The sequence below is a fragment of the Prinia subflava genome, chromosome 3 (assembly GCF_021018805.1).
Source record: "Prinia subflava isolate CZ2003 ecotype Zambia chromosome 3, Cam_Psub_1.2, whole genome shotgun sequence".
Lineage (NCBI taxonomy): Eukaryota > Metazoa > Chordata > Aves > Passeriformes > Cisticolidae > Prinia > Prinia subflava.
In genome coordinates, this window is record NC_086249.1 from 76,616,658 (window position 1) to 76,644,528 (window position 27,871).

The 27,871-nt window shown below is 44.7% G+C and overlaps 5 protein-coding genes across 5 annotated transcripts; 2 read left to right on the forward strand and 3 right to left on the reverse strand.

The window, feature by feature from the left end:
- Positions 1 to 106: 106 nt before the first annotated feature.
- Positions 107 to 1,810, forward strand: LIPT1 (lipoyltransferase 1). Its single transcript, XM_063392571.1, has 2 exons — positions 107 to 192; positions 393 to 1,810. The coding sequence occupies exon 2, from the start codon at positions 581 to 583 to the stop codon at positions 1,697 to 1,699; it is 1,119 nt and encodes a 372-aa protein (XP_063248641.1). The 5' UTR covers positions 107 to 192; positions 393 to 580; the 3' UTR covers positions 1,700 to 1,810.
- A 1,290-nt stretch (positions 1,811 to 3,100) lies between these two features.
- MITD1 (microtubule interacting and trafficking domain containing 1) lies at positions 3,101 to 7,410 on the reverse strand. Its single transcript, XM_063392573.1, has 7 exons — positions 7,257 to 7,410; positions 6,970 to 7,071; positions 6,374 to 6,510; positions 6,190 to 6,276; positions 5,405 to 5,520; positions 5,028 to 5,088; positions 3,101 to 4,941 (listed from the first exon to the last, which is right to left on the reverse strand). The coding sequence occupies exons 1-7, from the start codon at positions 7,408 to 7,410 to the stop codon at positions 4,846 to 4,848; spliced, it is 753 nt and encodes a 250-aa protein (XP_063248643.1). The 3' UTR covers positions 3,101 to 4,845.
- An 86-nt stretch (positions 7,411 to 7,496) lies between these two features.
- On the forward strand, positions 7,497 to 9,799 carry MRPL30 (mitochondrial ribosomal protein L30). Its single transcript, XM_063392572.1, has 5 exons — positions 7,497 to 7,626; positions 7,999 to 8,079; positions 8,516 to 8,662; positions 9,450 to 9,523; positions 9,617 to 9,799. Exons 1-5 carry the CDS (start codon positions 7,576 to 7,578, stop codon positions 9,747 to 9,749), a joined length of 486 nt encoding a protein of 161 aa, XP_063248642.1. The 5' UTR covers positions 7,497 to 7,575; the 3' UTR covers positions 9,750 to 9,799.
- A 3,136-nt stretch (positions 9,800 to 12,935) lies between these two features.
- LYG2 (lysozyme g2) lies at positions 12,936 to 16,250 on the reverse strand. Its single transcript, XM_063393446.1, is given in 6 exon segments — positions 12,936 to 13,066; positions 13,446 to 13,489; positions 13,491 to 13,579; positions 14,540 to 14,745; positions 15,335 to 15,418; positions 16,091 to 16,250. Coding segments are annotated over 6 exon segments (714 nt in total).
- Positions 16,251 to 20,643: 4,393 nt separating this feature from the next.
- Positions 20,644 to 27,623, reverse strand: LOC134548656 (lysozyme g-like). The gene is made up of 5 exons (XM_063393551.1): positions 27,131 to 27,623; positions 26,231 to 26,320; positions 25,014 to 25,210; positions 24,638 to 24,776; positions 20,644 to 23,880 (listed from the first exon to the last, which is right to left on the reverse strand). The coding sequence occupies exons 1-5, from the start codon at positions 27,198 to 27,200 to the stop codon at positions 23,750 to 23,752; spliced, it is 627 nt and encodes a 208-aa protein (XP_063249621.1). The 5' UTR covers positions 27,201 to 27,623; the 3' UTR covers positions 20,644 to 23,749.
- Positions 27,624 to 27,871: the final 248 nt, after the last annotated feature.

Sequence of the window (27,871 nt, forward strand, 5' to 3'; positions counted from 1 at the left end):
GCCCCCGGCCCTCCCCGGCCGCCGCCCCCGGCCCTCCTCGGCCGCCGCCCTCGGCCCTCCCCGGCCGCACTGCAGGCGTAGCGCCCGCCCCCAGCACCTCTCACCCGGGAAGCGGAAGGCGCTCCCGAGGCCGCCGGCTCCAGGGAGCCCGCAGGGACAGGGACGGGCGCCGGGACCGCTCCGCTGCCCGCTGTGAGTAGCGCCGGGCGCCCGGCGGGGCTGTGCGGGCGGGGACGCGGCGCCGGGGCCTGAGGGGGCGCCGCGCCAGGAACCCAATGGAAAAGAAGGCAGAAACCCCTAACAAAGCTGCACTGCGCAAAGTGAAACCGCATTAGCAAGGCTGCGTTGAGTGAGGGGAAAACACACATTGCTTTCTTCCTTTGGCCTTTCAGGCACCAGGCACCGCGAGGAGCAGCTGCTCTGACGCCCCGGGAACGCGTGTGCTGCTGTGGGAAGAGCGCGACTGTCCCGTGCCCGCCGCCGGCATTTCAGTTCTGTCACAGGAGCCGGCTCTTCTCCTGCCGCATTCAGCATTAGCGGGGCAGGCATCCCTTCCATCCGCTGTCCAGTTATTAAAAACATGGTACTCCAGTCATTAAAAAACTGCCTTTGGCTGTCCTGCATCCTCAGGACTCCAAAAGCTTGCTTCTGGAGCACAGTTAGTGGAGGCCTCATTATCCAGTCTGTTTCTAATGATGTTTACCAAAATCTAGCTGTGGAAGACTGGATCCATGACCACATGGATTTAGAAAAGCAACAGGTCCTTTTCCTTTGGAGAAATTCCCCTGCTGTGGTAATAGGGAGACATCAGAATCCCTGGCAGGAATGCAACCTCAGGCTATTGAGGCAAAAAAACATAAAACTAGCCAGGAGAAGAAGTGGAGGAGGGACAGTTTACCATGACTTAGGTAATATCAATTTGACTTTCTTCACAACCAGAAAAAAATACGAACGAATGGGAAACCTGAAGCTCATTGTGAAGGCACTGAAAGCCTTGCGACCCCAGTTAGATGTACATGTCACTGACAGATATGACATCTTGCTAGACAGGCAATACAAAATCTCAGGCACTGCTGCAAAGCTGGGAAGGACAAGTGCTTATCACCACTGTACCTTACTCTGTAATGCAGATAAGTTTGTTTTATCTTCTGTGCTAAAAAGTCCTTATAAAGGGCTGAAGAGCAATGCCACTCCCAGCGTGCCTGCCTCAGTGAAAAATCTCTTTGAAGAGGATGCCAGTTTAACTTCTGAGATGCTCCTGGATGCCATTGCTAAAGAATATGCTGTGCAACACCAGATAGATCACCATATCACCTTAATAAATCCAGCTGATGAGACTCTGCTTCCTGGAATTAGTAACAAAACTGAAGAACTACAAACCTGGGAATGGGTGTATGGAAAGACACCAAAGTTCAGTGTTAGCACATGTCTTAACATGGCCCATAAAGATTCTGTTCTTGACGTTAAAGTAAATCTGGATGTAAAGCATGGAAGGATTGAAGTCTGTAACATTGATCTGCCAGAACAGTGGCTGCCACCAGGACTGTGCAGTGAACTGGTCAAGAGTCTTACTGGCAGTAAGTTTTGTCCAAACGAAATCACTACTCTAGTGACAACATTGCTAAGAGCGTGTCCACAGGACGATGAGTTGCACAGCAGGTGGAGCCTACTATGTGAGAATATGATAAGGTTAATGTGACTTGCATTTTGAAAATGTAAGTTAAAATTCTGCTGCTTTTTTATTTAATGTATTGAAATCAAAATTAAAACATTCACTAATAAGAGAAAAATTCAGCTTGTGGAAAACAAACTGTTCGATTTTGTGCTTTTGTTTAATATTACAATTAAATTTCACACTGCCTGCACCTGATGTTCCCAAAGTGCAGGGCTGAAAACACTGCTGACAAGACATAATTGCTGTTTGAATCAGGGAATAAGGTGGGGGCATCCCAAATGGGCCCTGTAGCAGAGAAGGTACAAGTGGCTGACACAGATGGAGTGGGGTAGGTGTAAAGTTGGTGTTGTGCTGCTGCACTGGATGCCCCAGTCTGCATCCTGCTCCTTGTGGCGAGTAGCCCAAAGGCTGTGTCACAGCCAGTGAGCTGTGTGGAGAGGGATGTTCCCCGGTTTCTGACTGAAAGTCCTTTCCTGCAGACTGCTGGTGCCGCTGTGCCTCTGCTGTACAAGCACTGTAGTGAGCTCAGCTCACCACTGAATCACTGTAAATCCACCCTGGGTTAGGGCTGTTGTCCATGCATGTGCAAGAGGAGGGCAAGATTAGGAAGTTCAGTGTGGGGCTTTATGTGATGAAGGCAGGAGAGACTAACTGGGACAGAGGCCACGTGTGCCTCCTCTGTTCCTGTCCCTGTCACAAAGCTGGGAATCCCTGCTGCCATGGGTACTGGTATCAAAGCTAAACATTTGGAAATGCAAATACAAATTAGGAGAAAGAGGTTCTTTATGTTAGCAACTAGCAGATTTTCTCATAAAAGGCAACAATTAACTGAAAGTGACAGTTTTAATGTTAAATAATAGCTGTATATATAGTAAAATTATGAAAGGCTCAAGATGTATTTTAACTGTTGTTGAAGAATAAGTGTAATGCAATTTTGATTAGGTCAGAACAGATACCTGAAAGAAGGCTGTGGCCAGGGTGGGGTTTGGGCTTTTCTCCCAGGTAACCAGTGACAGGACAAGAGGACACAGCCCCAAGCAGCACCAGGGGAGGTTTAGGCTGGGCATTAGGAAATAATTCTTCACAGAAAGAGTGATTAGACACTGGAATGGCTGCCCAGGGAGGTGGTGGAGTCACCATCCCTGGAGGTGTTTAAGAAAAGACTGGATGTGGCACTCAATGCCATGGTCTCGTTGACAAGGTGATGCTAGGTCATAGGTTGGACTCAAAGCTCTTCTCCAGCCTAATTAATTCTATGATTCTCTGTGTTTGAAATTGCTGGACTGGGTTAAAAGACTCAAAGCTTCACATTTGGGAAATTCCTGTATTTACAGTGAGCCTTCTCCAGAATGTGGCTGGATCTAGGAGGCATTACACAGCTTCCCTGAATTACCTGATGTAGTGAAGAAATCAAACAGATGACTGAAGCTACAAATAATAAAAAATAACCTTTATTCCCATTAAAAATAGGCATATATTATACAGAACCAAATAAAATTCACAAGTAACTAGAAACTTCAACTTTATGTCACAGCAGCAAGCCAGGGAGCTCCTATGGAATGTTTGGGGGAATGACTAATAGCACACAGCTCTGTGGCACATATATTACTCATTTTGCTGATGCAACACTGCAAAACTGAAATATTATTATGAGAAAGGATAAAGATGGCAGAGCACTGTGTCCTAGAAAACAAGGCAAAGACCAGTTCCATTTCTTATTGATTGCTGTGGAATAGATTTGTTGTTAGAAACAAGAGGAAAAGAGCAGCAGCATTAGATGACAGAAAATGAAATAATAAAGCACATTAAGAAAAAAAAATGGAAAACACTAACCATCAGGAAAAAGAAACAAAAAAGTTCTAGCAATAAATATGCTACTAGAATATAGAGGCCTACCGTATTACAAGGCAGAAGGTGTAAGGCACGTGTCAGTCCTGAGGCTGAAAAGATTTTGATGGGACCTGAAAAAGAGGCCTCTGCCTGTTTTTTATGTCAGAGTGTATGACATAGGCAGATTCTTGCTAACAAAGAACTCTTGTGTAAGAAAAAAAAAAAAAAGCATTTCCTCTGGTAATACCTTCTGGTTTCCAAGGGCTGAAGGAATGACAAGGAAAGACTTTGTCTTTATTCTAAATAGCATGTTGCTTAGAATTGCAGAATATTTTGAATTGCAAGGGACCCACAAGGATCAAGTCCAGGTCTTAAGTGAATGGCCCTTACAGGGATAAAACACATGATTTTGGCATTATTCACACCATGCTCTGACCAACTGAGATACTCAGAGTATCCAACTTCTGAAAAAACATAGATTTATTCTTTTTAGGGGACTACCTTAGTAGCAGCGAAATATCTTACTGCAGTTGAGAGTGGCATGAAAAGCCAGTCACTGGACTTTAAAGTCAGAGAGTAGGACTGAGAGAGGATCACACATCCTTTCCACACTTAATGCAAAGGATGGATATCAGGTGTATGGCCACGTATCATGGAATGAAAGGACACACAGGAGTGACAGGGAAGAGAATACAGCTGTTTGCAGCCTTCCCAGTCCAAAATCCATTATGCAGAGACACATAAGACAACCCTAAACTGACTGTACTGAACACTACCCTGTTTGTAGGCAAAGAGCTTGGAAAATGGAATGTGAAATTTGGGATTACTGGGAAAAAAAGTCTGGGAAATAAAGTATTACAGGATTGACAAAACCCCAGCAAAATAGTAGTCATGACTAGAATACGGGAATTAAAGGAAATAAATAAGACAGCTTATAAAACAGGACATGTGTCAGCCCAGCTTCCAATGATTATGAGGTGGTCAGTTAAAAATATAAAATCCAAAACAGGCTCAAGACAAAATCAACAGTAAAAACAGAAATGGCAGCAGGAAAGAGGCTTTTGGAAGACACAATGGAGGGTCTGTTATGAAATCAAGATAAAATTTAGACATGGATTGTACTAATTGAGATTACAGAATTACAATGAAGGAATCATGCAGTTTTGTTTTCTCAAACTGGAAAGTCTCAAATATTCTTAAACATATAGATTAGAAAAGCTGTGCTGCACTAAGTACTTAGAAGAGTTGCTTCTGTGGCCAACCAGCTGGACTCAAGCAACATCTTTCAGTGTTACATTTTTATGCTTATGAAAACACTTATTAAAAACAGTCATTTCTAATCACATTTTCTTTGTGTGTTTAGTATGGAAGATATCCACTGTTGTTTCACGACAAGGTCGCAAGTCAAAGTCACAGTATCCAATGCTGAAATGACCCTGCAGAAGTGAACAGAACTGAATGTTGAGCATATACTGTAGAAGAGCTCATTTTAAATTATTTAAAGAAAACAAAGCATCCTTACCCGTGGTTTCTTAAAATAATCAAGACCTCTTCCAATCTTAATCGTCCACCCATTGTTGAATCTGTTTTAAAAATGCACAAATTTGAATACTACGAGTGTGTTGAACAAAAAGGTTACATCCACATGATGCACAAGCTCCTTGTTTCAATCACAATTATTTCCTGTACTGACCGTCACCAATACCTGTGTGAAGCACAGAAGACACCATTCCGTACAGAGACAACTAATATTACATTCACAATTAGGGAGGGTTGATTACATCCAGTGAGGGCCACTGCCTTTTACTTTGTTAACCACAGCTGTAATTATCTCAAAAGTTAGGGTTAAATAGTTGGATTTCAAATAACTGGCATTTGGTCATTTTTTATATCACCCACCTGATTTCTCGATCATGTATTGAAGACGAAAAGTCAATATTCAGTGTTACTCCATAATTACTCAACGACTGTTTTATTTCTTCCAAGGCAGTCATCTGTTGACTCCTCCCACAACCCTATCAAAAGTGAAAATAATGTGATAGGGTTTTGTTTGGTTTTTTTAACGATATATTCTACTTCTGGTCACCACTTCTTAAACTCACACACAAAACCTGTTCAGTATAAAAGTAAACCAGAAGAAAGTAACTTGGATGAAAGCAGATTTACAGTTTCAAAGACAGGATAAAAGCAGACAGACTACAGGTATATTTGCTGAGGGATGTGAAGGAGGAGCTCACTCTCAGCCATTTGAAACTATATATGTACTATTTGAGCCGAAATAAGCACAGTAATAGTTTAAATAAGCCCAGTGGTAGCTTGAGAGTTTCAGTTCATGAAAGCCTCTAAAATGACAAATACAGCTGTCAGAAGAGCAAAAAACCCCTTGTCTCAACAGATACTTTTGTTTTTTATGACATTTTCCACAATAAATCTTTCACAGAAATTTCAATTTAAGATTCTGCTTACCCAGAATTTTGTTAGCAGGAAACTCTGAATTTCGAAACTTATTTATGTTCAACTATCACATTTTTATTTTTCTCTTAATCTGTGTTTTCTGGTGAAAGCATCACAACCTGAGTATATCAAGCCCTGCTAACTAGGAACGAGTCTGCATTTTTGTATTTTATTTTGCAGGTGGCATCATCTGAGTACAGGGAAATAGAACCCAAAATCTAGACACTTACCTCATCATAGGAAGTGAGGAGGTGGATTGTTTTCACCTGGCATGGCCCCTTAACTAGCATCTCGCAGAATCGTAGAAAGTTATACAACTGAAAAAGTTTTATTTAATTTAGTAGCTTAGAATTTCTCTAGTGGCTACATCTGTATCTGTAACTACATCTGTAGTTACATCAAATATCTACTTGCCTGATGAGCCTGCCGAATGTAGGGGTCCTCCACCCAAACTTCAGAAACAATCTCAGTGAGGTACTCGTGGAAAAGCTTTTCATAGCCAAAACCTGTTGCATTTTCTTCTATCCTGATTTGCTTATGGTATTTGCCATCTGAAAGGAAAGTAAATCTCTTTTTAACTGAAGGTCGGGACATAATTGTCATGTTAAACCACCGTGCCCGTCAAACATTCACATAACAACAGACAATCAAAAGCAAAGGGATATGTCAGGTACATCACAGCTCATGGAATCACAGATCAGGTCAGGTTGGAAGGGACCACAGTGGGACATCTGGTCCAACCTCCCTGCTCAAGCAGGGTCATCCCAGAGCACATGGGCAGGATCGTGTCCATACAGCTCCTGAATATCCCCAGAGAGGGAGACTCCACAACCTCTCTGTGCAACCTGTTCCAGTGCTCGGTCACCCGCATAGTAAAGAAGTTCTTCCTCATATTTAAGTGGAACGTCCCGTGCATCAGTTTCTGCCCCTTGCCTTGTGTCCTGGTGATTGGAATCACCGGGAAGGGCCCGACTGCCCTCTCTTGGTACCCCCCAATTAGGTATTTATACCTTGTTTCTCTTTCTCAATGTGTTTTTTAATGTCCTCGGCTCTGGTCATGTACTCCGATATCTTCTGCCGGTAGCGGTGCTTCTTCGCCTCATCTGTCGTGGCTGCGAGTCACAAAAAGTCACGGGCCAGTGAAACACAGGGGCCGACCCTCCCGAGCGCTGCCTGGCCCGGCTCTCCCGGGAGGACAGCGCCACTCCCCTCCCTCCCCGTGGGACACCGGGCTCCAACACTGCTCCCGTGTCCCCAGGGCCACCCCGAGCGCCGCCGGCGGGGCCCCGCCCGGTACCTTTCACTGCCTGCAGCAGGAGGTCGATGCCCTCCTGGTAACACACCAGCGACTCCTGGAACCGGCCCGCCACATCCAGCTGCACGGCCCGCTTCACCGTCTCCGCCCCGGCCCGCTCCAGCGCGGCATAGCCACCGCTCCCTGCCCGCGACATGGACCGGGAAGGGGACGCGGACCGGGCTGGCGACGGCAGCGGGACGGGGAGTGGGGGACTGGGCGGGGGAACGGGCGGGGGGTGTCGCACCGTTGTCCTTCCGCCCGCTCGGAACTGAAGTGCAGCAGCAGCGGTGCCGGGGCGGGACGAAGGGTGCACACCGGGATGGCGGCCGCGGCGGGCCGGGCGGGCCTGGGCCTTGCGGGCACCGGGAAGGTGAGGCTGTGGGGTGGGGACCGGTTTGTGAGGAATCCAGGGGGAGGGGCAACCGGGCCTGGGCCTTGCGGGCACCGGGAAGGTGAGGCTGTGGGGTGGGGACCGGTGTGTGAGGAATTCAGGGGGAGGGGCGAGCCAGGTGGGGATCCGGGGAGAGATCTGGGCTGGGGCTTGCAGCCTCCGGGAGAGGGGGGATCGGATGGGGTTCCGGGAAAGGGATCCAAGCGGGTTCTCGGGGGGGTTGATCCAGCTGCGCATCCTGTTCGGGGCGGTGATCCGGGTGGGGCTGCGACTCGCAGCGGTGTCACCTGCTCGCAAGTATTCAGAGCTATAAGGAAAGTGCAGACAAGTTATGCCCTTCTCTCTTTGCAGGTGCTGGGCAAGAGGATAGAGGGGGTGGCGTCTCCGGTGTGGGTTCGTTGCCTTTTTACCAGGTCGAGAATTCCAGACTCGGTATGTGCTTGACTTGCACTTTACATTTTTATATGTAGAGTTTTAGTTTATTTTTTGCAGGATACCATCTGGTGTCAATTGACTCTTTTCCCTAAAGGCCTGTGGAAAACTTGCCACCCAGAGGCTGAGCACAGGCTCGCTGATAAAATGCACGTAAATTAGGTGTTGTGCTGGTACAGGGTGTTGTCCATGTGTTTCTGTGCCATTGTGTGGATAAACTCAAGAGTTACTCTATTTATCAGCAAACCATCATAGAAATATGTTTGACTTCATGTTATAAAAGGTAATTTTGTTGGTGCTTTGACCGCCTGAAATGAAAAATGTGTAAGAATTTTTACCAAGGTTGAAGTGTGTTTTGGACAGTAGTTAACTGCAGTACTGATGACCAGATATTTAGGGAAAAAAACCCTTTGGTTTTGTGAACTCTTTATTCTAGGTATTTCAGCCACGGCCTGGAGATCATGAAAAGTATGGAGGTGACCCTGAGGAGCCCCACAAAATCCACATCATCACTAGAATAAAAAGTGTCATTGGCCGCCCATACTGGGAAAAGAAGATAATCCGTGACCTGGGACTGGAGAAAGTATGATTGTTGGGTTTTGTACTTGTCAGAAATGTAGCACTAAGGTGGTGGGTTTTATAAGGACCTCTATTTTGTAGTCACAAACCAGAATTACATTTATAGCAGCCATGAAGCAATCTGAGAAGGTGATGGTGTGTTTAACAGCTGAGGGGAATCTTTGTGGCAAATGTGCTTTTAGTGGGAATTCAGAATATCTCTGTAAGGTATTGTGCTGCATTGCCTGAGGAGAACTTTACCCTGAGAATTCTTCTAAAATAATAGAAATAGGTTTGTAAATACTTTGAATTCAGGTCCCTGTGGGTCATATTATTCAGAAATTGGAGGAAGGTAAATAAAACTCACTTATCAATGAAAAGGCTTCCAAGTTCAAGACTCTAAAGTTTGTGTCAAAGATGTGTTTATCTGAGTTTTTCGGGCCAACTGCACATTGTGCAAAGATTTGTTTAGTCAGTATTACATTACAGAGAAAAAATGTGTGCTTGATCAATTTAACATATAGTTGAAGAAAGCAATTTTGCCCCTAAACTCTTGTATTTACGTTTATAGTATTTTTAACAGTTGGCATAAAAATACATTTATAGTGAAATAGGAATAAAGATGAAACTGTCCTTTTACTGAATCAAGTTTTGATTGCATATTTTTATGTATGTTCTTGATGCATGGCACTCCTCTAAATCTTACATTTGCAGATGTGGTTTATTTTTTTACTGGTAGTGTGCAAAGTTCAGTGAACAAAGATTTGGTACATAGCAACATGTTTGTAAAACTTGTTTTATCCCTTACGTAGGCACATCAGCCAAGACTGCACAAAAATATCCCTTCTGTGAATTCCAGACTGAAAGTTGTTAAACATCTGATAAGGTTTGTTAACTATTTGTTTATTTATATTTGGGACATTCAATGTAATTCCCTTGTAGTCACAGGACTCCACTAAGCAAACTCTTTTGCCTGTAGAATACAGCCACTGAAACTACCCCACGGGCTGCCAACAGAAGAGGAAGTGTCCAGCACCTTTCTGACAGCCAGGGGAGAGCTTGTCATCAAAAAGCGCCTGAAACCTGTGGAGCAGAAAGAAATTAAGTCATGAAGTATGCTGGTTGGATTTAGATTTTATAAAATAAAGACTTTAAATCCCCAGTTAAGAGTTTGTGTATAACATGTAAAAATTCTTAACTCTGGTATGAATGGCAAAGGCGATACTGATGCTTAAAGAAGGATTGCAGATGTACAGATATGAAATTCAATGTTGTTAATAGTTACTTGAAATATTAAATGAGTTATAGGCTCTCTGTCTTTGTGTTTGAATTTTGTAGCTAGATTGCTGCAGTTGTTGGCTAACTGTAAGAGAACTTCATTTATAAAGTCAAATAAGCAGAGAAGTGAGTAGAATAGATCTAGCTAATGATGGTGAGGACATTTCACAGCTAGCAGTAAAGATTTACAGCAATGCTGCAGGACTTTCACTGCACAGAGGAGGGAATTGGAATTGGAATTGGAATGCCCTATGTTTCGTAGTCGTGTGAGAATTGAGTGGCTGTCCACAGAGAGTGATTTACCACAGTTATCCAGATCTCATGCTTGTTCCCTAGCAGACAGCCTTTCATCTGGCTTCTACTGTAGCTTACTAAGCATGTGGACTCTCCATTTGGGACTAACAGGAGTTATTCACCTCTTGGTTGGTTGTCTGATTTCAGGAAACTTGCTGTTTTCATGTGTATCCCCTGTTGCCTGATGGAAGGCAAGGCGACCTGGGTTCCAGAAAGCAGCACGATAACCCAGCCCCTCCCGGGTTATTCGGTCCACAGACACACTGGCATCAATATGATGGATGGTCCAAAATGGCCTTTATTCTCACACCTCACGGGGTTAAATAGTCAAAGGGGGCTTTACTACGTCAGAGGGGGGCAGAGGGTCCTTATCTTTCTGTGACATCCAAGATCTTCTGGGCGCCTGTCCCTATCTACCACACACAATCCCCTGATCCTAAATGTTCAGTAATATGTTCTAAATAATAGCCTAAGAGCTGCAGTCTATGTGAAGGTTAATGCTTTTCCTTTTCTAAAATGGCAGACATTAGAAATGTAGAGACCCTGAAGCAAACCTCTGATGTGAGTTAGAATTATGGGCTGCAAGCTTATAAAATACTACTGTGTGTGTAGTTTTATTTACAGTTTTAAGAACTGTGGCCAAAGTCAGCAGGCTGCTGCTGTATCAAATGATAAAGTAGTTTGCATTCCAGCCAGGATAAATTCTGTAATTTAACACGCTGTGAGCCTCTCCCACATTAGACACACTGAAGAGGAGTTAGTATTAATGATTGCATGTTTTGAGAACATCAGAGATGCAGTCACTGAAAATTAGTGTTTATCCTTTCTGCCTGCTTGCAGAGAAGAGTAAACACCTGTAGGAGTTCAAAGGAAGAGATATATTGGTACAGGGACATAAAACCTGGAGGCACAGTGCAGAGAGAAAAGGATAGGCTGTGGTAGTGGCACTGAGGAGTGTAACGGCCCCTATGGCCAGGCTGAAGGAAGAAGTGACAATTTAAGCTGAAATAAAATAGCATGGAAAAAGTGATAAATTAACCTCTCTTTGGGTAAATTAATAATTTTCCAGACAAATTAATGTTGCTTTTCTCACCTCCCTCCTTTTTTCCAGTGTCTGCTCAGCACCTTGTCCTGCAGTGTGCTGTAACTGCAGTCTCTGCAAGGTGTTGATCGTATTCCCACAGGGAAGTACAAGCTAGAGTTTGAGCCCTTTTGAAGGACATGTGTTGTGCATCCAAGGCACAGGGCATTCTTTAAAGAGATGGTGCGACTGCTAGGACACAATTAGGCAAATGGATCTTGCTGTTGATGGATAGCAAATAATAAGACTTGTTACTGGATCGGTGTCCCGGAGCACCAGAGCCGGACTGGCTCAGCCTTGCCGGGCGCGTTTGGGGTTCGTGTCCGTGGCACTGCAGCCTGGCGAGCTTCCAGCAGAGGGCTCTGCCAGCTCCATCGCACACGCTCTGCCCATGGATGTCCGGATGGATCTGGCGCTGCAGCCTACGAAAGCGCTGCAGGGTATCCCGGAGGGCCTGTGTTAATGGAAAGGCTTGGTACCGTTCACAGCTTAAAAAGTGTCTGATAAACTATCGAAGCTAAAGCAGAGCTAATAGCAGGCACCCTCAGAGAGAAGGGAAAATACATGGTACTCGTTATTTCTGAGTAAGATTCAGCTACAGGAGATGTTTACAGAGATGTTTAATTGACAAGCTGACAGTTCCAATGAAAAGAAAACTGTATTTTTTCAAACTTTTTAATATATGTGTACGTTTGGGTGTTTCTGAAATGGTATTTCCCCCAAGTCCCCCCAATGCACTCTTGTACAGTTAGTCTGCTATCCCAGACCTCTCAACCCTAAAACTTGAACCAGCAGGGTGCACAAACACTGTGTGCATTCACACCCTTTCAGTAATGGAGCTTTGTAATGCTCCACATAGATCTTTATGAAGCACAGATAAGACATTGCCTTTTTGTGTAAGGAACAAACGACTGCCTTAAGATGATTGCAAAATTCAGGTTGGAAGGTGTTAGAATCCTGGAGGCTGAGAATTTTAGACTTTCTGTGCTGACAGGCATTGACCCCTAAGAAAACACAACATTTGACCTGAGGCCATGGAAAAGGCTTCCAAAGTTGGCTGATAGCACTGGGATTATGGGTGTGTAGTTTGAATAGAAGTGTGTAATATCACAGGAAGGTACCTTTTTGGTCTATAGTCCAACCTCCTGCTTAACACAGGTCACTGAGGTCAGTGCCACTGAGCCACAGTGCTTTGTCCAGCTGGGTCTTGGGAGCCTCTGCCAAGGACAGCCCAGCCTCTCTCAGCAGCTGGCACTGCTGTTCTGTCCAGCTGTTAGACACCTGTAGCGACAGGTAAAATGGAAGGTGGATAAAATCTTGTTAAGTAGTGTTACAACTTGCAGCATTAATCTGCTGCTTGAGAAACTGCAGGCACAGATGAGAATTCTGAATATTCTCATGAAGTAAGATGAAAAAAATAAAAGGCAAAAGGTTAAGTTACATTTTGGACTATTAGCCTTGTTATCTTTTAAGTTCTTTTTATAGCCTTACCTGGGAAAAAAACCCATTGTGAGTTTTGTACTTGTTCCTGGCTTCATGTTCCTCCCCCATTCTTACTGTTTCTGGGGGGGATAAATCTAGACTGTTTTTAATTAGAAGCAAAGTATGCAATCAATGCCTCAAATCTAATCATTACTCAGAGATCTCAATATCCATTTCTCTTATAAAACCTGGCTCTTGCATCCACATCATTGGCACAGTTGTGTGTTTTGTCAATATCCATTTTGTCATAGGTCTGGACAGTGTTAACTCCTGCATTACAGGCTGAGATCCCACCTGGAATGAGAGTGAAAGAAACACGTAAACAAAGGTGCTACTTCATCAGTAAATAATACCTCAGAGTTGCCAGGATAGGCAACCAGGACAGGTTGCTTTTTGTAGGTGGGTATAGAACCACAAAAGAAATGGAATGGAGAGAGGAGAGGGAGAGCCCACCTTTGCTCCTTGCAACTGAAAAAGGTCATGGTACTTGCCATGTTTCAAAAAGCTGCTAGAAGGCTAACCAAATCTTGTTACTCTATTCCTTTTAGTGCATACTGAGGAATAGTCCACGTGAGCATAGGGATGGGGATGTGTTTAGCTTTCTGCAGTGCTTTCTGCATTATCGTGCTTGGCTTTTTACATGTGAAGGGTTTCAAAGCTGACAAAACTCAGCCTCTGAGGTGTCATTCCTTTGTCCAAGATGGGGATTTTTTCTGGATTTATCATCCTGTATAAAATCTCTGTGTCTTGTGCTAAGTGCTCTTCAGTGTTCCATGATGCACCAGTCTTATGGCACTGTTAGCCAGCCTGAAAATGAAACAGCAACATCACCTCACCAGAACTATTATCCACTGTTTATCCAGAGCTCTTTGTTGCTTACAGGCTGCTTGTGTTCATTTTGGTCTTTAATCTCAGGCTTTACCTCTTTTGTGACTATATGGAGAGGACAGAAGCACTTCTCATGGTGCAGGCAAAGCCAGCATGTGTGAAGGGCAGACATTTGGGCACCAAAGAGGAATAGTGGCCCTACTTCCTTGTCTGTCAAAGCCTTGAAAAACCAGCACAGCTGCTGTTGTAAAGGTGACAGTATGCAGAAAGCAGGACTACTGCTGCTTCACAGTGTTTCCAGGTACAAAGTGACTGGTCCTCTCCTGCCCAGCTGAATCGAGGGTGGGAAAATCCATTTCCTATGAGGATCTCCTCTTTATCCATGAGGTTGTAAAGCACAAGTCTGAGAGAGCTGGAGCTGTTACAGAAGCAGATCCCATGCCTGCAGCAAACGTTTAGGGATTTTACAGATGAGGATATAACTTGGCAAACAAGTTGGGCACAAATGTAGGCATGAATAATGAAGCAAGATTCCCCACTGGCTAGGCCCCTGTGGTGCATAAAGTGTAATTAACCTGATGGTATGTAGCTGCAGCCTACAGCATGCTCAGTTTAAAAAGGTGCTTTTGAAATAAGACTTATTATCTAAATGTGAAATATGGAACAATTAATCTCTTCAATCCCAAGGGAATGCTGGGAAGCAATCATCGGTTTCACATTGTAAAAGCAGTCTGCTCATGCACTGATACTCACCAGCTCCTTTCCTGGTGCTGGGAGCTGACAGCCTGGTCAGCATTGGCTTTAGCCTGGTTGGCATTGGCCTTAGCCTGGCCAAGGAGCTGGCTGAAAAAGTTTAGGGGGTTGCCTTTCAACAGGGCCTCTTCTGATTCTGCCTCAAAGGAAAGGTAAGATTTGTGTTTTTAAGAAGGTTGACCATACCTGCATTAAGCCCAATGCATTCCCATGGTCACCCAGGCCATCCTTCAGCACTGTCCCAGCATGTGACTCTTGAAAGATGATACCAGCAATCACAGCTGGAGCAAGACCCTCACCATTGCCAGCTTTTGCCATCTTGGCATGGTATTTCTCCATGTTCTTCTGCTGTCTTCTCTGAGACAGGAACTCCAGCAATATGACATGCATGACTTTGCCTTTCATTTTTAGAATCCAAACCCAGTTTTCCTATAGGTCATTATGGCTGAGCTGACAGTTTGAATCCTTCTGAATCTGTTTAGCATGAAACAAAGATAGAATTGACTAATTTTACTGAAGGGCGCCTTAGAAATCCATACATAGATGAGATAAAAGACAGTTTTCTTCAGATTTAGGGCAGTCCTCTAGCATGCAGATTGAGAGTGAAGTGAATCTTGGTTTAGATCTAAGCCTTTGGGTGGATTAGTCCCAGATTTAGTCCCTTTTAATGTAGGACTATAGTGGAGAAATGTTCAGAAGTTTATGTTTTGAGGGAAACTCTCAACTGAGAGAGAAAAGTAGCTTCAGGGGTTGGATACACCCAGAAGACTTTCATTTTTTCTGTGATGGTCTTAAATGTCATCTCAAGGGCAACTCTATTCTCAACATAAACTTTTGTGCCCAAGTAGGATCTTTGTTGATTGTGAAAAAATCTGCTTGCTTGGCAAGGACTGACAATCAGAGACCAGGATCCATAATAGGGATGAGCTTGTGCCTGGGTGTAAGGAGAGAATGAACAACTGAGCTAGTGCCCACCTGCACAGCTCAGACCATCTGGTTTCACAGTTGTCTCCAAAGCTCCAGTTGTGTCAACATTCAGTATAGTCCCATAACGCTCTGAACAGCATAAGAGCACGTGCTGATTTCAGCTGCAAGCAGCACAGAGCAGTATTTACAACCAGATGTCAGGCCAGTGCAATGTGTGACTCATGCTGTTAAAATGCCTTCAGATCCATGACTGAAACCCATGGCATCCTTTTGATCCTAGTGCAGGTGCTTGTGCTAGCAGATGCAGTCATGGTGTGTGTAGCCTGCTCTGGAGGGGATTACCTCTCGGTCATGCTAGCTCTCACACACCTTGTGAGCTGAACTGCTGCTTTGTGCCCAGTTTATCTCCCTAATTACCTAAAACTTAGCTGTCTTTGTCTAAGCTTGTGACTTGGAGCTTCCTCCAGTGGAGGGAGGCATCTCAAAAAGGCAAGTTTTCTATTCCAAATTTTAAAAAAAGTAAAGAAAAAAAAAAGAGAGTCATCTGAAATCCTACACTGGCTCCAGCTTGCTTTTCCATAGCTACAAGAAAATCGAAGAGAAACATCCTTCAATTACACCCATTACAATTTATCTGACTTGCAGATTGTTTGACTTGCAAGGTATTTGCATTTATCTGTTGTCTTAACACACCATTGCAGGAGGGAAAACACACAAACATCAACTGAGAGGAACAATGCTAACACCTAATGGAAAACAGACTTTGGTAGAGTGAATCATTTACAAGAATATTAGACCAAGATCACATAGCTGACATGTTTGCTGCAGGATGTCTCCCCACATTCTCAATGCACTTCCTGGAGACAAATGAGCTTTCTATCTGCTGGCAGTGTTCTGGAACAGCTGGCTCAGTGCACTTCCCACCCCCGCTGGTTGTACAAGAAACAGAGACACCTAACAACTTATGCATCCTCCCAAACACAACAGGGATTCTCTTCTACACAATTAGATTTTAAAAAATGAAATAGCTTTTAATTTAATTTAAAGTCCCATTGCTAGCAGTTTAGAACTAGGAGAAAGCTTGTCTGGAAACGACTGCTCCCCTTCAGTTCTTGGAAGCAATAACATGCTGACGGTGGGAAAATGCGCTTCTGGATTTAATCGAATTTTTGCAGGCAAAGATCCAGGAACAATAACATGACCAGAGCTGCAGCTGCTGGGAATTCGGATATGCAGAGACTGCGCCAGGCCCCTGTTGTTATCCCCTCTTGCACAGAGACCACAAAGGTCAACACCCCCAAATTAGCAGGCAGCATGGGTTTCACAGCTACTGTAGCTGTGCGGCAGTAAGGCAAACAGCCACTGGATGGCACAACTCCCGCGGTACAATCTACCCTGCCCTCTTCTCCCCCTCGGTGGGTTTCGTGGGTGTGAAATGCTGTTTTGCTCTTTCAGCAGCTCTTTTACATTTTTAGCGGGGGAATTCGTCCCGTGTCACTGCACTGAGAGATTTTGTAAGTTTTTGCAGTACTGTTGATACCTCCCATAGAACCAGCTGCAAAAAGTCACAGCAGCTCATGCACGGGGCTCTTCATGTTCACAGCTATGACTGAGTGTAAAGAAGGTTAAAACAGAAGAAAGGGCATCTGGCAGGAAGGCGAATAGAACAGATGTGGCTCAAAACAAGTGACATTTTAAAAATTCAAAATACCACCAAAGGTGATTCACAAACCATTAATTTCCAAATGGTCTGTGTTACTATTTTCTTATTTCTGGGGCAGAAACATAAAGGATGTACTAGTTTGCATCTTCTACATTGCAGTAATTGAGGCACTCCCACCATGAACAACTTTATTCCCTGCCCATATTCTCTATACAAACCTCCTTTACCACACTTAGAGAGTTTCACCTGAATTCCCTGGGACTTTATTTACACCTGGCTAGCTCTTCAGCCTCCATGTAGAGCAACCTGACAGCCCTGCTACTGAAATACTTTGTGCATGAGGTAAGTGTAGGACATCCACCTCTAGTCCATATAGCAAGGGCCACAGTGATCCATTCAATATCTGTATCCATGATCAATTAGCAAGCAGCTCCTCGTTGATTACAAGAGTCTCAGGGGAGGGACAGTTTGGTTTCCCCAGAAGCCATGCTGCTGGGCACTGGACCACATCTAGTACCAGCTACTCTGCACTCTTCTCTCCTGTGTCTGGCAGGAAGGAAGGATTTACTCTGGCAGTTTAGTGGTTCAGAGCAAACATCTGTGGGACTATCTGGTCCTCTGTATGGCATTTATGGCTCAGGCATGCAGCTGTGCCTTTTTAGAGTTTGTCTTCATTTCTAGAGCAAAGGTACAAAAAATATGCTGCCAGGATTTTTATTATTATGAGAGAAATCTATAATTGTGATTTCTGTAATCACACACACACGCAAACCCCTTTGAAAATTTTGTTAGTTTCTTGATCTGAATCAGCTAAGCGATGTCTGGATAAGCAGGGAATTAATAAAATAAAACCTGTTTTAAAGGACAGAAATTAGTCAAATTTCTCCTTGCCTACTTTGGAACAAGAAACTTTTCCAGTTCTTGGAAATTGAGTGTTTGTGAAACACTGAGGGCTGCAGCAGTAGTGTCTCAGGTCAGCCACATCCTCACTGTGTGGGTTTTTTATGCTCTTGAACATTTCTCCTAATTGCTAATTAGCTTAATAAGGGGTGGGTAAGAAATGAGTGATTCCACTTATGTTTTCGGGGGAGTAACTAGGCTGACACCAGCTTCCCAAGGCAATCAAGCCCATTTAAGCTGTGGGATGTTACCCAGCCCGTGGCAGGAATGCATGGTGCTCTGGATGCTGGGAGAAGGTCCGTGTCCCTAGGCTGCAAGGTGGCCTCATGGGGAAATGCAGGGATTTGTAGATGCTTGAGGCATGTGAGGAACTGGCAAAACATGGATGAGAGGTGCAGCACAGAAGGGGCAGGCTGCACCTGAACTGTACCATAGACAACCGTGTCACTGGAAGTTGAAGAGCTTTTAGAAGATCATTCCTACTAGAAGCAGGGGAAAGCTGATAAGTATAGAGGAATATTTCGTTTGAAGTCATGTGATCTGCAAGGTGAACAAGGCTGATGTTCAGTTTACCTCTGAAAAAAACATGAGGGACATAAACAGCATAATCACAATATATGACGAAGACAAAATAGATTACGGTGGAAAGATTTGGCAAATCCAGTATTAAGCAATGAAGCAAGGACAAACTTACAAGGTTTTTTAGAGTTGCTAGAGACCTCAAAATCAAGCCAGAACCCAAATGCCTGGACCAAATGACAACCCTGAGGCAGAAGGTGTTTCAGAGACTTGGTGCAGGCTAGAAAAGCAATGAGATATAGCACTGCCAGCCTCAGCAGAATGACTGAGTAGGGTGTAGAGGTGGAGGAGGGATGCTGTATGGGAAGGATAAAAATGTTACAGCATAAAAATATTACAGAAAAAGAGAAGCACCCTAAAAGCCTGTGTGTGGAAATCCCAGTTGCTACTGATAAAAATGCTGTAGTAGGACTGCACTATCCTTTTTGAGTTCTGTGAGAGTGGTCAGCGAGGCCACAGGAGCAGTAAATGTGGGATGGTGGCATGAGTGGGAGCCTGCATAGAGGCTGGATCAGTGCCTCACCAGGATGAGGTGCAGAAGCAGAATTTTTGCTTGCAATAAATCCCTGCTTCTAGGACAAGAAGGCAGGAACACACAGAAATAAATGCTAGAGAGAGGTACAAGGCTTTTATTTGAGGGACGTTGGTGGGAAACTGCTCTGAGGTTGCAATCCTTCAACATGTCTCTTTTAACCCTGAAATGGGAAAAAGCAGGTCCTGTACATCCAATATGGGAGTATTCAGTTTCCAGGAAGGCAATTAAATAAACTGAGGCAAGAATTAGAAGCAGTTACCCCCACCAGCTCCCTAGGGGTCCCTGGGACCACAGGCTGGTGCCATCCTGGGCAGTGTAAGAGGCACTGTCCTGGGGACAAGTTGTTGGCTAGGAAATCCCAGCCCAGTTTTGCAATGAGTAACAAAGCAGAACAAACACAGTTATTCAGCACTGCATTCATGTGCTGGTGTTTCTCTTTGTTTTCTGCATGTCTCAGAGAGAGAGATGGACATGTGGCTCACACAGATCCAGCTGCAGCATTCAGATTCAGCCATCAGAACAAACTGTTCTCCCACGTGGCATAGGGTCCTGACAAGGACTTGGTTTTGACAGTGTTTTCCTGCTGCTTCAGTTACTGCTGAAAGAGGTGGTTTAATTGGTCCCTCTGCCTGTTTCTGTGAAAGCCATCATTGCAGCTCCAGACTCCAGGCAGATCTCTGCCTGAGCCACAGAGGGACCAGCCCATGCCACCTCCAGCTTAACAGGCTGATGAGAGAGAAAGACTCCACCTCACACTTGCTCTTTATTGTAGGAAGCACATTTAAATAGGTTTCCCAGTAGTAACATGAGTTGTAAAACCAAATCACAGGACCCCAACAGAGGTTTTCTTCCCTGTCTGCATTTTGGTTTCCATTTGCTGACTGCTGGTTCTCATTCTGCTCATTCTCAGCAGTGTTAGCCTGGAAAATTCCTATTGCACTTCCCCTCTCTACAAAACATGAGTGCAAAGAGAGCAGGTTTAGATTAGATATTAGGAAGAAATTCTTTACTGTGAGTGTGGCGAGGCACTGGAATAAGTTGTCCAGAGAAGTTGTGGATGCCCCATCCTTGGAAGTGTTCAAGGCTGGGTTGGATGGAGTCCTGAGCAATCTGGTCTAGTGGAAGGTGTCCCTACCTGTGGCAGGGGAGTTGGAACTTGGTGATCTTTAAGGTAATTTCAAACTCAAACTATTCTGTGATTATATATGATGTACAGCTACTTTTACATGTGGGTCTTGAATGTTGTTTAAAACACCTGGGAAATGTTGCATTACCTCATTATCCTGAAAGGTTTTGTGGGTTTTTTTGCATATTAGAAAATCATAACTGTGTTCTTTCTCTCTCTTTTTTTGGGGGGTGGAACTAATTCCTTATTTCCACAGGCTGTGCTTTCCATCGGGGTTGTGATTGTCCTGAGCACATTTTTGTTGGTGCAACAGGCTCAAACCCTGTTGCCAAGCCTCACTGACTGGCAGCTGCATAGCTGAGAGAAGAGTTACCCCAGGTGCTTCACACACCATGCTGTAACAAAGATAACCCCCCAAACGAGATGTTCCTTCTTTTTGATTTCTCCTGCCTCTGGCATCAACTTCTTTGCTGCCCACTCAAATCCCCAGCCCTTTCTGTGGGATGGTTGCCCACCTGCTACACCACTTCTTGACCTCATAGAGTGTTTTGCATCTGTGTTTAATTGATTTCAGTGCTTTGATTCCTGACTGGTTTTCACAGTTTCTAACCACAATGGAAGTGCTCATGTTCCCTTTCCATGTAGCCCATGGTTTGATAGCTCACATCCTCCATTCATTTTCTGATGACAAATTTCAGAGAAACTGGTGTAGGACAGATTTGTGTAACTCCACTTGAAAATCCCACCAGTTTGGCCAGAAGCTGCTGATAACCAGTGTTTTTTCTACTTATTTTAAAGCCCTTCACATACAAGGGCACTCCACATTTATGCTGAAAGCATTATTGACCTCATAATATGGCACAACCATGGCTTCTCTCTTGGCTACTTACCCAGTTGGATAAATATTTTAACTGATCTGAGATGGTTTTCCCTGCCAAACAGTCTGCCAGAACCCTCCTGACAGTTTCTTGTTGCTTTGTTGTCCCACAGGATCTCCTGAAGGAACCATTCCATCCTTTACTCTAGCACCTTCCTCAATGTTTCAAGGCAGGTGTCTTGGTCTTTGATTCCCTGGACCTTTATTTCCTCTCTGATTTGGCTTTTCTGTTTCCTTGCCTGTGCTTCTGCTTTTTCTGATATGTTACTTGATATTAGATCATTTGCTTTGCAAGATGTCTGTTGTTTTTGTTTTTGTTTATTTTTTCAATAGGCCATGAGTCAAAAGGGTGACCAAGAGTGCGACTGCAGTTGCTCTGTCTACATCAGGCAGAAAAGAAACTTCCAGTAACATGGACAAAGGTGGCCAGGAAGAGATCAGAGGGGAGCAACAATCTGAACTCATTGTTTGTCAGGAAACCTTGTGCTCAAATCTCAAGGCTACTTAATGCTACCGTTAAACTCTCCTTAATTATTTACTCCTTCCTACCAATTTATCAAGCTTTAACTCATTTTCTGCAGAGATTTTCTGTATTTGCTGCAATGTGCTGGTACCCTAAAACAACATTTGGAAGAAAATACAGAATTTCCATAACTTGGAATTTTAAATAGACTTTAAAATATAAATAAACTTTTGTGGTGATGCTGCATAACTCAGCAGGCAGGTCTGCAGGCCCTTGGGTGTTGCTACCACAACATGAAGCAGCAGCTTTGTAGTTAACACTTGCTCAAAGTGGACTCCTGAGGAGCTCAGAGTTCTGCAGGGTTGGCAGCACCAGTAGTGGTGACAAGGAGCTTGCTGGCAGCAACTTAGGATGACATGAGACCAACCAAAGAAAGCTCCACTATTGCTCACCCTTGGAAATCAACCCCCAGCTTTGTACACATAGCCAGCAATGAGATTTTCTGCCTCATCTGAAGTTTACCAAAAATTCATTCATAGGCTTTACATAAGAGGTTTCTGTAACACAGAGGTTTACATAACATAATGCAGCAAAGGCTTCATCCAATGAATTTTACATAAGTTATGTCAATTAGACAATCATGTGATACATTTCATAAGTTTGTATTACAAAGTAATGAATTTACTAAAATTATATTCGTATAGAGCAGAATTCACAAAAGATTAAATAAAATATAGCTCAATATCTGTGGTTGCTCAACACTGAACTGTTTATGGTAGTCTTAAAAAAAACATCAGTGACATTTGAGACAACCTAAGGTTCCCTCTGGTCTCCAGAGGTGATAAAATTAGTTTGCTTGTAAGCTGTGCTAATCATGCAGAGTCCTTACCATGATGGTAAGCACATGAGTGACTGGCAATCCAAGGGGCACAGGGTTAAAATTGCTCTGCTTGCAGAGCTGTCTCAATCCAGCTCTCATGCTGCCTGTGCTGACCCTGCCTGGCAGCCCAGGCACGTGCAGAGCACTGCCCCTTGCTGCCAGGAAAGGACTGCCAGGCACATCACTTCTGCATCAGCAATGGTGGCAGCTGGAAGAAAAGTACCCTGACACCTCCAAAATTGTAAATTGAAAGGCTAAATGTGAACATTCCTACTACCATGTTCACGAGTTTGGGTCAGCAGCCAGGCTCAGGCCCAGCTCTTCTGACCTATCCAGTCTGCAGCACCATTATTCTCTCCCTGTTCTCAAACAGAGTTTTAGACCCCTTCCAAGAGTACTGAATGGGGTTATTTACTCACGTTGTAGATTGCTACCCACTGAGCCCCATGAAACTGAAAAAAATAAACATTGGGATTTAACATTTGTCTTTATTTCTGTCTTATTCTCATTATTGTTCTCTAATTAATAAATTGGCACCGAGAGACCCATCCACTTTCAAACAGACCAGAGCTCATTCACTTCTATTAGAAACTGGGATTCCTGGCAGAGGGACAGATGCTGAAATGCTTTTAACTTTGGAGGAAACTCAGCATAAATGTGCCAAAGCTAAAGCAGGAAAAGTTGTGGGTTTTTTTACCAAAATTATTGCTGTGATATAGCTCCCAGCATGGGTACAGATGGGGCTGACTCCTGCTCCAAGTGCTGCTCACTGATGGAGAGGCATTTTGCCTCCTGTGGCACTTGCAGTATTTTCCATATAGATGCCCTGATGAGATCTCCAGTTGCACCATGGCTGTGGATTCAGGAGACCAAGCAAAGCATGATTTAGTATTGTCCCACTCAAGGCTGGCTACAGGAACACTCAGCTACTGCAGAGACCAAAGGCTCACGAGAATTCTCTTCATTGCTCCTAAGCCAGCAGCACCAAGGGAAGGCAAACAGGGTATTCATCCCCTGCACTGGCCATGGAGGGGTGTTACAGGTTGACACTGTTTGGAGGTGGATGCAGATGGGAAGAGCACAGCTGATGCCCAGGGAGAGTTGTTTGTGTCCATGTCTGGGTGATGCACGAACAGCCCTGGGGTGCAGCTTTGAACAGGAAGAGTCACCTTCCTCACTCAAAATTTGAACATTGCTGGTCTGTCCCCATCTGTCTTTCCAAGGCCCTGAGCTTGTGGGATCTCATCCCTGAGGGTCTCCTGAAGGCAGTGCTGAGCTCACCCCTCAGTGAGCAGGGGGCTGGGATTTGCTGGAGCGAGCAGGGTGGCATTGGCAATGCCACCAGCATCGGTGCTGCCAGGAGAGCTGAGGAAGTGCTCTGAGTACTGTGATCACTGCTGGGCCCGTCTGCAGAGGGGAGGCTCGGTGGCAGGGTGGGTTCACCACCTAGAACCCATTTCTCTTAAAGTACTGGGCTCGCCTAATCACACTGTTGACGTAGTTGTAGTCTCTGCTGCATGGGTCTGCCTCATAGACCTGGAGGTTGCCCATTCTTGCGTGGTAGGTGCAGATTCCCCCTGGAAAGAGTTAAGAAGGAGTTGTTATGGGCTTGTAAGTAAGAAATAGAGATTTAAGAGAAAAATTTGTAGCAAAACCCACCATGCATCTCATCAAACAAGAACTGCTTGACCAAGTGCCAATTGTGCATTATTGTTGAAAAGTGACTGATTTTGTAAAATCTTTATTTCTGTAGTGGAGGAGCCCATGACTGTCTCCAAATGCAGATGGAAATGGAACACTATTACCAGAAAAGGATGTCATTAGAGTAAAGGAAGGGCAGTAGCAGAGCAAGGAAGGGAGAGTAAGAAATACCATAGGGTGAACAAACCAACACACAGATAGCACAGACCATGAGGAAACCTGGATCATATTCTTCCTGGACACAGAGTAACAGCCTGCCACAATAATCCTTATTAATAATAATTGTGTTGTGATGCCTCAGTTTCTGCATTCTCCATTGACTTTGGTTTAGTTGCTTTCTATCTTATTTGTCCACCTAACAGCCATTTCTCATTGCCAGTCTGCTGGTCAGGTACAGCTTCTGTTAAACTAGAAAACTCTGGTTCTGGTTGTTATTTCAGGGCTTTGAGGGTTTCGTTTGTTTGTTTGGGAGTTTTTGTGGGGTTTTTGGGGTTTTTTTTTTTGTTTTTCCTGTAAGAGATGCTGTAAAATCTGCCAGACTGATGCTCTTTTTCCCTTAAAAGCAACACCAGCAAGTATATGGCCCTCCCATCAGTCAGTCTGTCCCTTCCTAGTGCAAAGGCCATTCCGTACCTCTCAGCTGCCGGTCCCAGGACCAGGTAGGATGTCTTGCCCGTACTTCATTAATGGAAAGAACCAGGATATTTGAGCACTGATTTATGTGTTCTTCACTATCCCACATCACATAAGGTTGCAGTTGCTGCCTGCTGATCTAGGAAAGACAAGCAAGAAAATATGTTTCCCTCTGAATGCCACCCCCTCTTCATTGCATTCCCAGGCTTCGACTCATCGGAGCGACCTTATTCAGGACAACACGTAAGCACAGCCTTTGGTGTCGAGGGGCTGCAATGAGGTGCTGTTTCAAGCACAGGACATCATGTGCCAGGATGAAGCTCTGGGGTGTGCCCTACGCTGCTGTGAGGTTGCTCCCCCTCATCCCCCGGAGTACCTGCATCAGGCCGTACTTCTGCCGCTCCCGGTCCCAGCCGTTGTCCAGGAGCAGCCCCACGCGGCTCTCCTGGGACATGATGGCACCGATGAGCGCTGGGTCCAGGCACAGGTTCCTGGCCACTCTCCGGATTGGGATCTCGTAGCGTCTCAGGCGTACGAGGTCTGCCTCAGCAGTCCTCCGTATCAGGGCGTATCCTGTGGCAGGAAAAGGCAGATTTGCACACACACCCCTGTTCAAACCCCTGGTTTCCCTCTTGAGCAGGTGCGTCAAAGGAGTAACTCAAGGTTTTAAGAAATCACATCTATATCAAGTTGGGCAGTGGGGTTTGAGGAACAAGCACAGCTCTGTTGGCTCTGACTATGGCCAGGGAGCTGCTGTTCCACTACCCAAGGATGACCAGGAGAACAGGGAGGCTTCTTAGGAGGTGAAATGCATGATCCTCTTCTTCTGCTGCACACTTCTGGAGTCAGAAAACTGAAGTTTCAAAAGGATTTTGAAAATACTGAGGGGTGTGTTACTACAAACTGGCCACACTGCAGTAACAGCTAGGTTCTATTTCTAGGGAGTGAGGGCTTTTTTAAAAGCAAATTTGAAACCGTTTGGAAACAAGCAAGCAGGTTCAGATCTATGCTTCAATGCCAGCAGTCAGGCATCTGCCCTGGAAGAGCCTACATGCAAGGAACATGGCAAAATCCCTGAAGATACCAGCAGTATGGATGTGACATAGTCACCTGTGTGGTGACACCAGGCAGTAACACCAGGCAAGAAAGAGAAATGTGAAGGAGTTACCAAAAGTGAGTCAACCAGAGGCAGGATGGTTACACACCTGGGACTTTCCTCCTGTGAAGTGTGTCTTTGGCAGATCAGCACCAGCCAGCTCAGCCAACATGCCAGCACTCAGGACGTGGCTCTGTGTATCTTACCCTGGGGCTTTGTAAGGAGGCTGATGAAGAAGCTGTTTTAACTGAAAAGGGGTGGTACTAGTTCCCTTTGCTTTGAGGTCAAGGATCCTGACTATGGGACATGAAGTTTGTCCTTCCATTTCCCATCAGGTCTGGAGGCTTCACCTGCCATTTTGGGAGAGGAAGTGTTGCTTTTCTCCCTTTTGGCTGATTGAATAGCTGCATCCCTTTTAATTTGGCAATAACAGAAGGTAAGGCATCTCTCTGTCAGGTACAAACAAGTTGACAAAGCAAGCAGCGAATGATACCTACCACAGTCAGGGGCTCTTGCAGGTGTACAGGAGATTGTGGGGGCTTGAAGAGCACTTATATCACCATAGCAACTGGAACTCACAGATGGAGCTGAAATATTAAACAGAGATGTTTGAACACATAAGAACTCAGAGCAGTATTGTTCAAATCCTGCAAGAGGGAGTTCAGACCTGCAATCCACATCCCCTTGTGTTGGCCCTGCTCGTACAGTTACCAGTGCTCTCCATCAGTAGTGTTATCAAAGAAAGGCAGAGAACAGAAATTGGTTCTTTTCCAATTGAATATTGAGCAGATGGATCTAATGACCATTTAGATGAGTATGCACCCACCCCGTTAGGTCTAAAGGCTGGTGTGGGAGAGAACCAGAGCCTCTTCTGTATTTATTTCAGAGGGCTGTTCCCATTCAATGCCCCCCAGTGTTTGGAACCACTCAGAGGATGGCTGGTGGTAGCTGAGTACCCTGGCTGGATTGTCTCCTGTCCCCCCTGATAACTTGGTGAGGAATAAATTCAGGAGAATGCTTGCCTCGGTCTGGGACAATTAACCTGTTTCCTCAGTAAGCGAGGAACAAATAGCCTACACCAAACAGATTGCTACTTTTGTGAGACCATTTCTGAGAAGGCAAGGGAGATTGGATAAGGTTAGCTGAGAAAACCAAGACAAGACATGTCTGTGACTTCCCTGGTTTCAGTCCCATCCTCCAGATGAGCTGGTTTAAAAGACACATGTGGGCAGCAAGCAGCCTCAGACAGCAGCTGGGGATCTTCAGCCACACATCTTCAGCCATCTTACAGAGCCATGCAGGAAGGGAGCCTCAGGCCTGACTGCACACTTCCTCCCCCAGGTCCTTCTGCAAACAATTCCCAGTGTGCTTTTGACAGCAATTCAAACCTGTCTCACCAACAAGGGCTGAAAGACCCAGCAGCAGCAGTGCAGGGATCATGGTGATGGCTCTCCTCAGCTGTCCCATGAGACCTGGAAACACAGTGGTTGGCAAAACATGAAGAAATTACTGCTGCATGCCAAAAGCTTCCACCCTGAGGCACCAGACAGGGATGGCATCAGCTGAAGAGAAGTTGGGCAACAGAGGTACTTTCTCCTGCTTGGGGAGACTGAGATCAGGGAAGTCCCTGTTGGCAGCCTGGACTAGCAGGGGCCTTTTCAGCCCCTGTCAGTTGTCATTGCTTGCTCACATGGCCCCTTCTGAAGGCCCATAGAGAGACAGGTCCACTAGCTTTGCTTTAATTTTATAGGTGTCTGAGGTTCAGCGTGCTATAAAGTGCACACAACCCCTGTCTCTCTGTTCAAAAAGGATTTTTCTTTGGCTAAGAGCATGCAAGGCAACTCCAAGATTTATTTGGTGAAATAATACTTCTCTGTGTGATATTGGCAGATAACCTTTTTACTAATAAATGCGTGTGTTGTGCCTATTAATAAAATTCAAAAATGTCATCAGATGATAGCTATCAAATGCAAAAAAAGATGATATTTTCCTTGCTGATGAACACATTTAAACTGAGCAGCTTTTACAGCTTACAAATGTTTTGGTTTTTTTTTCCCAAGAAGATTTCAAACACAAAACACACTACTAGTCTTGTAGGCAATTAACACTAATCCTGTTAACACTTGAAAACACATTAT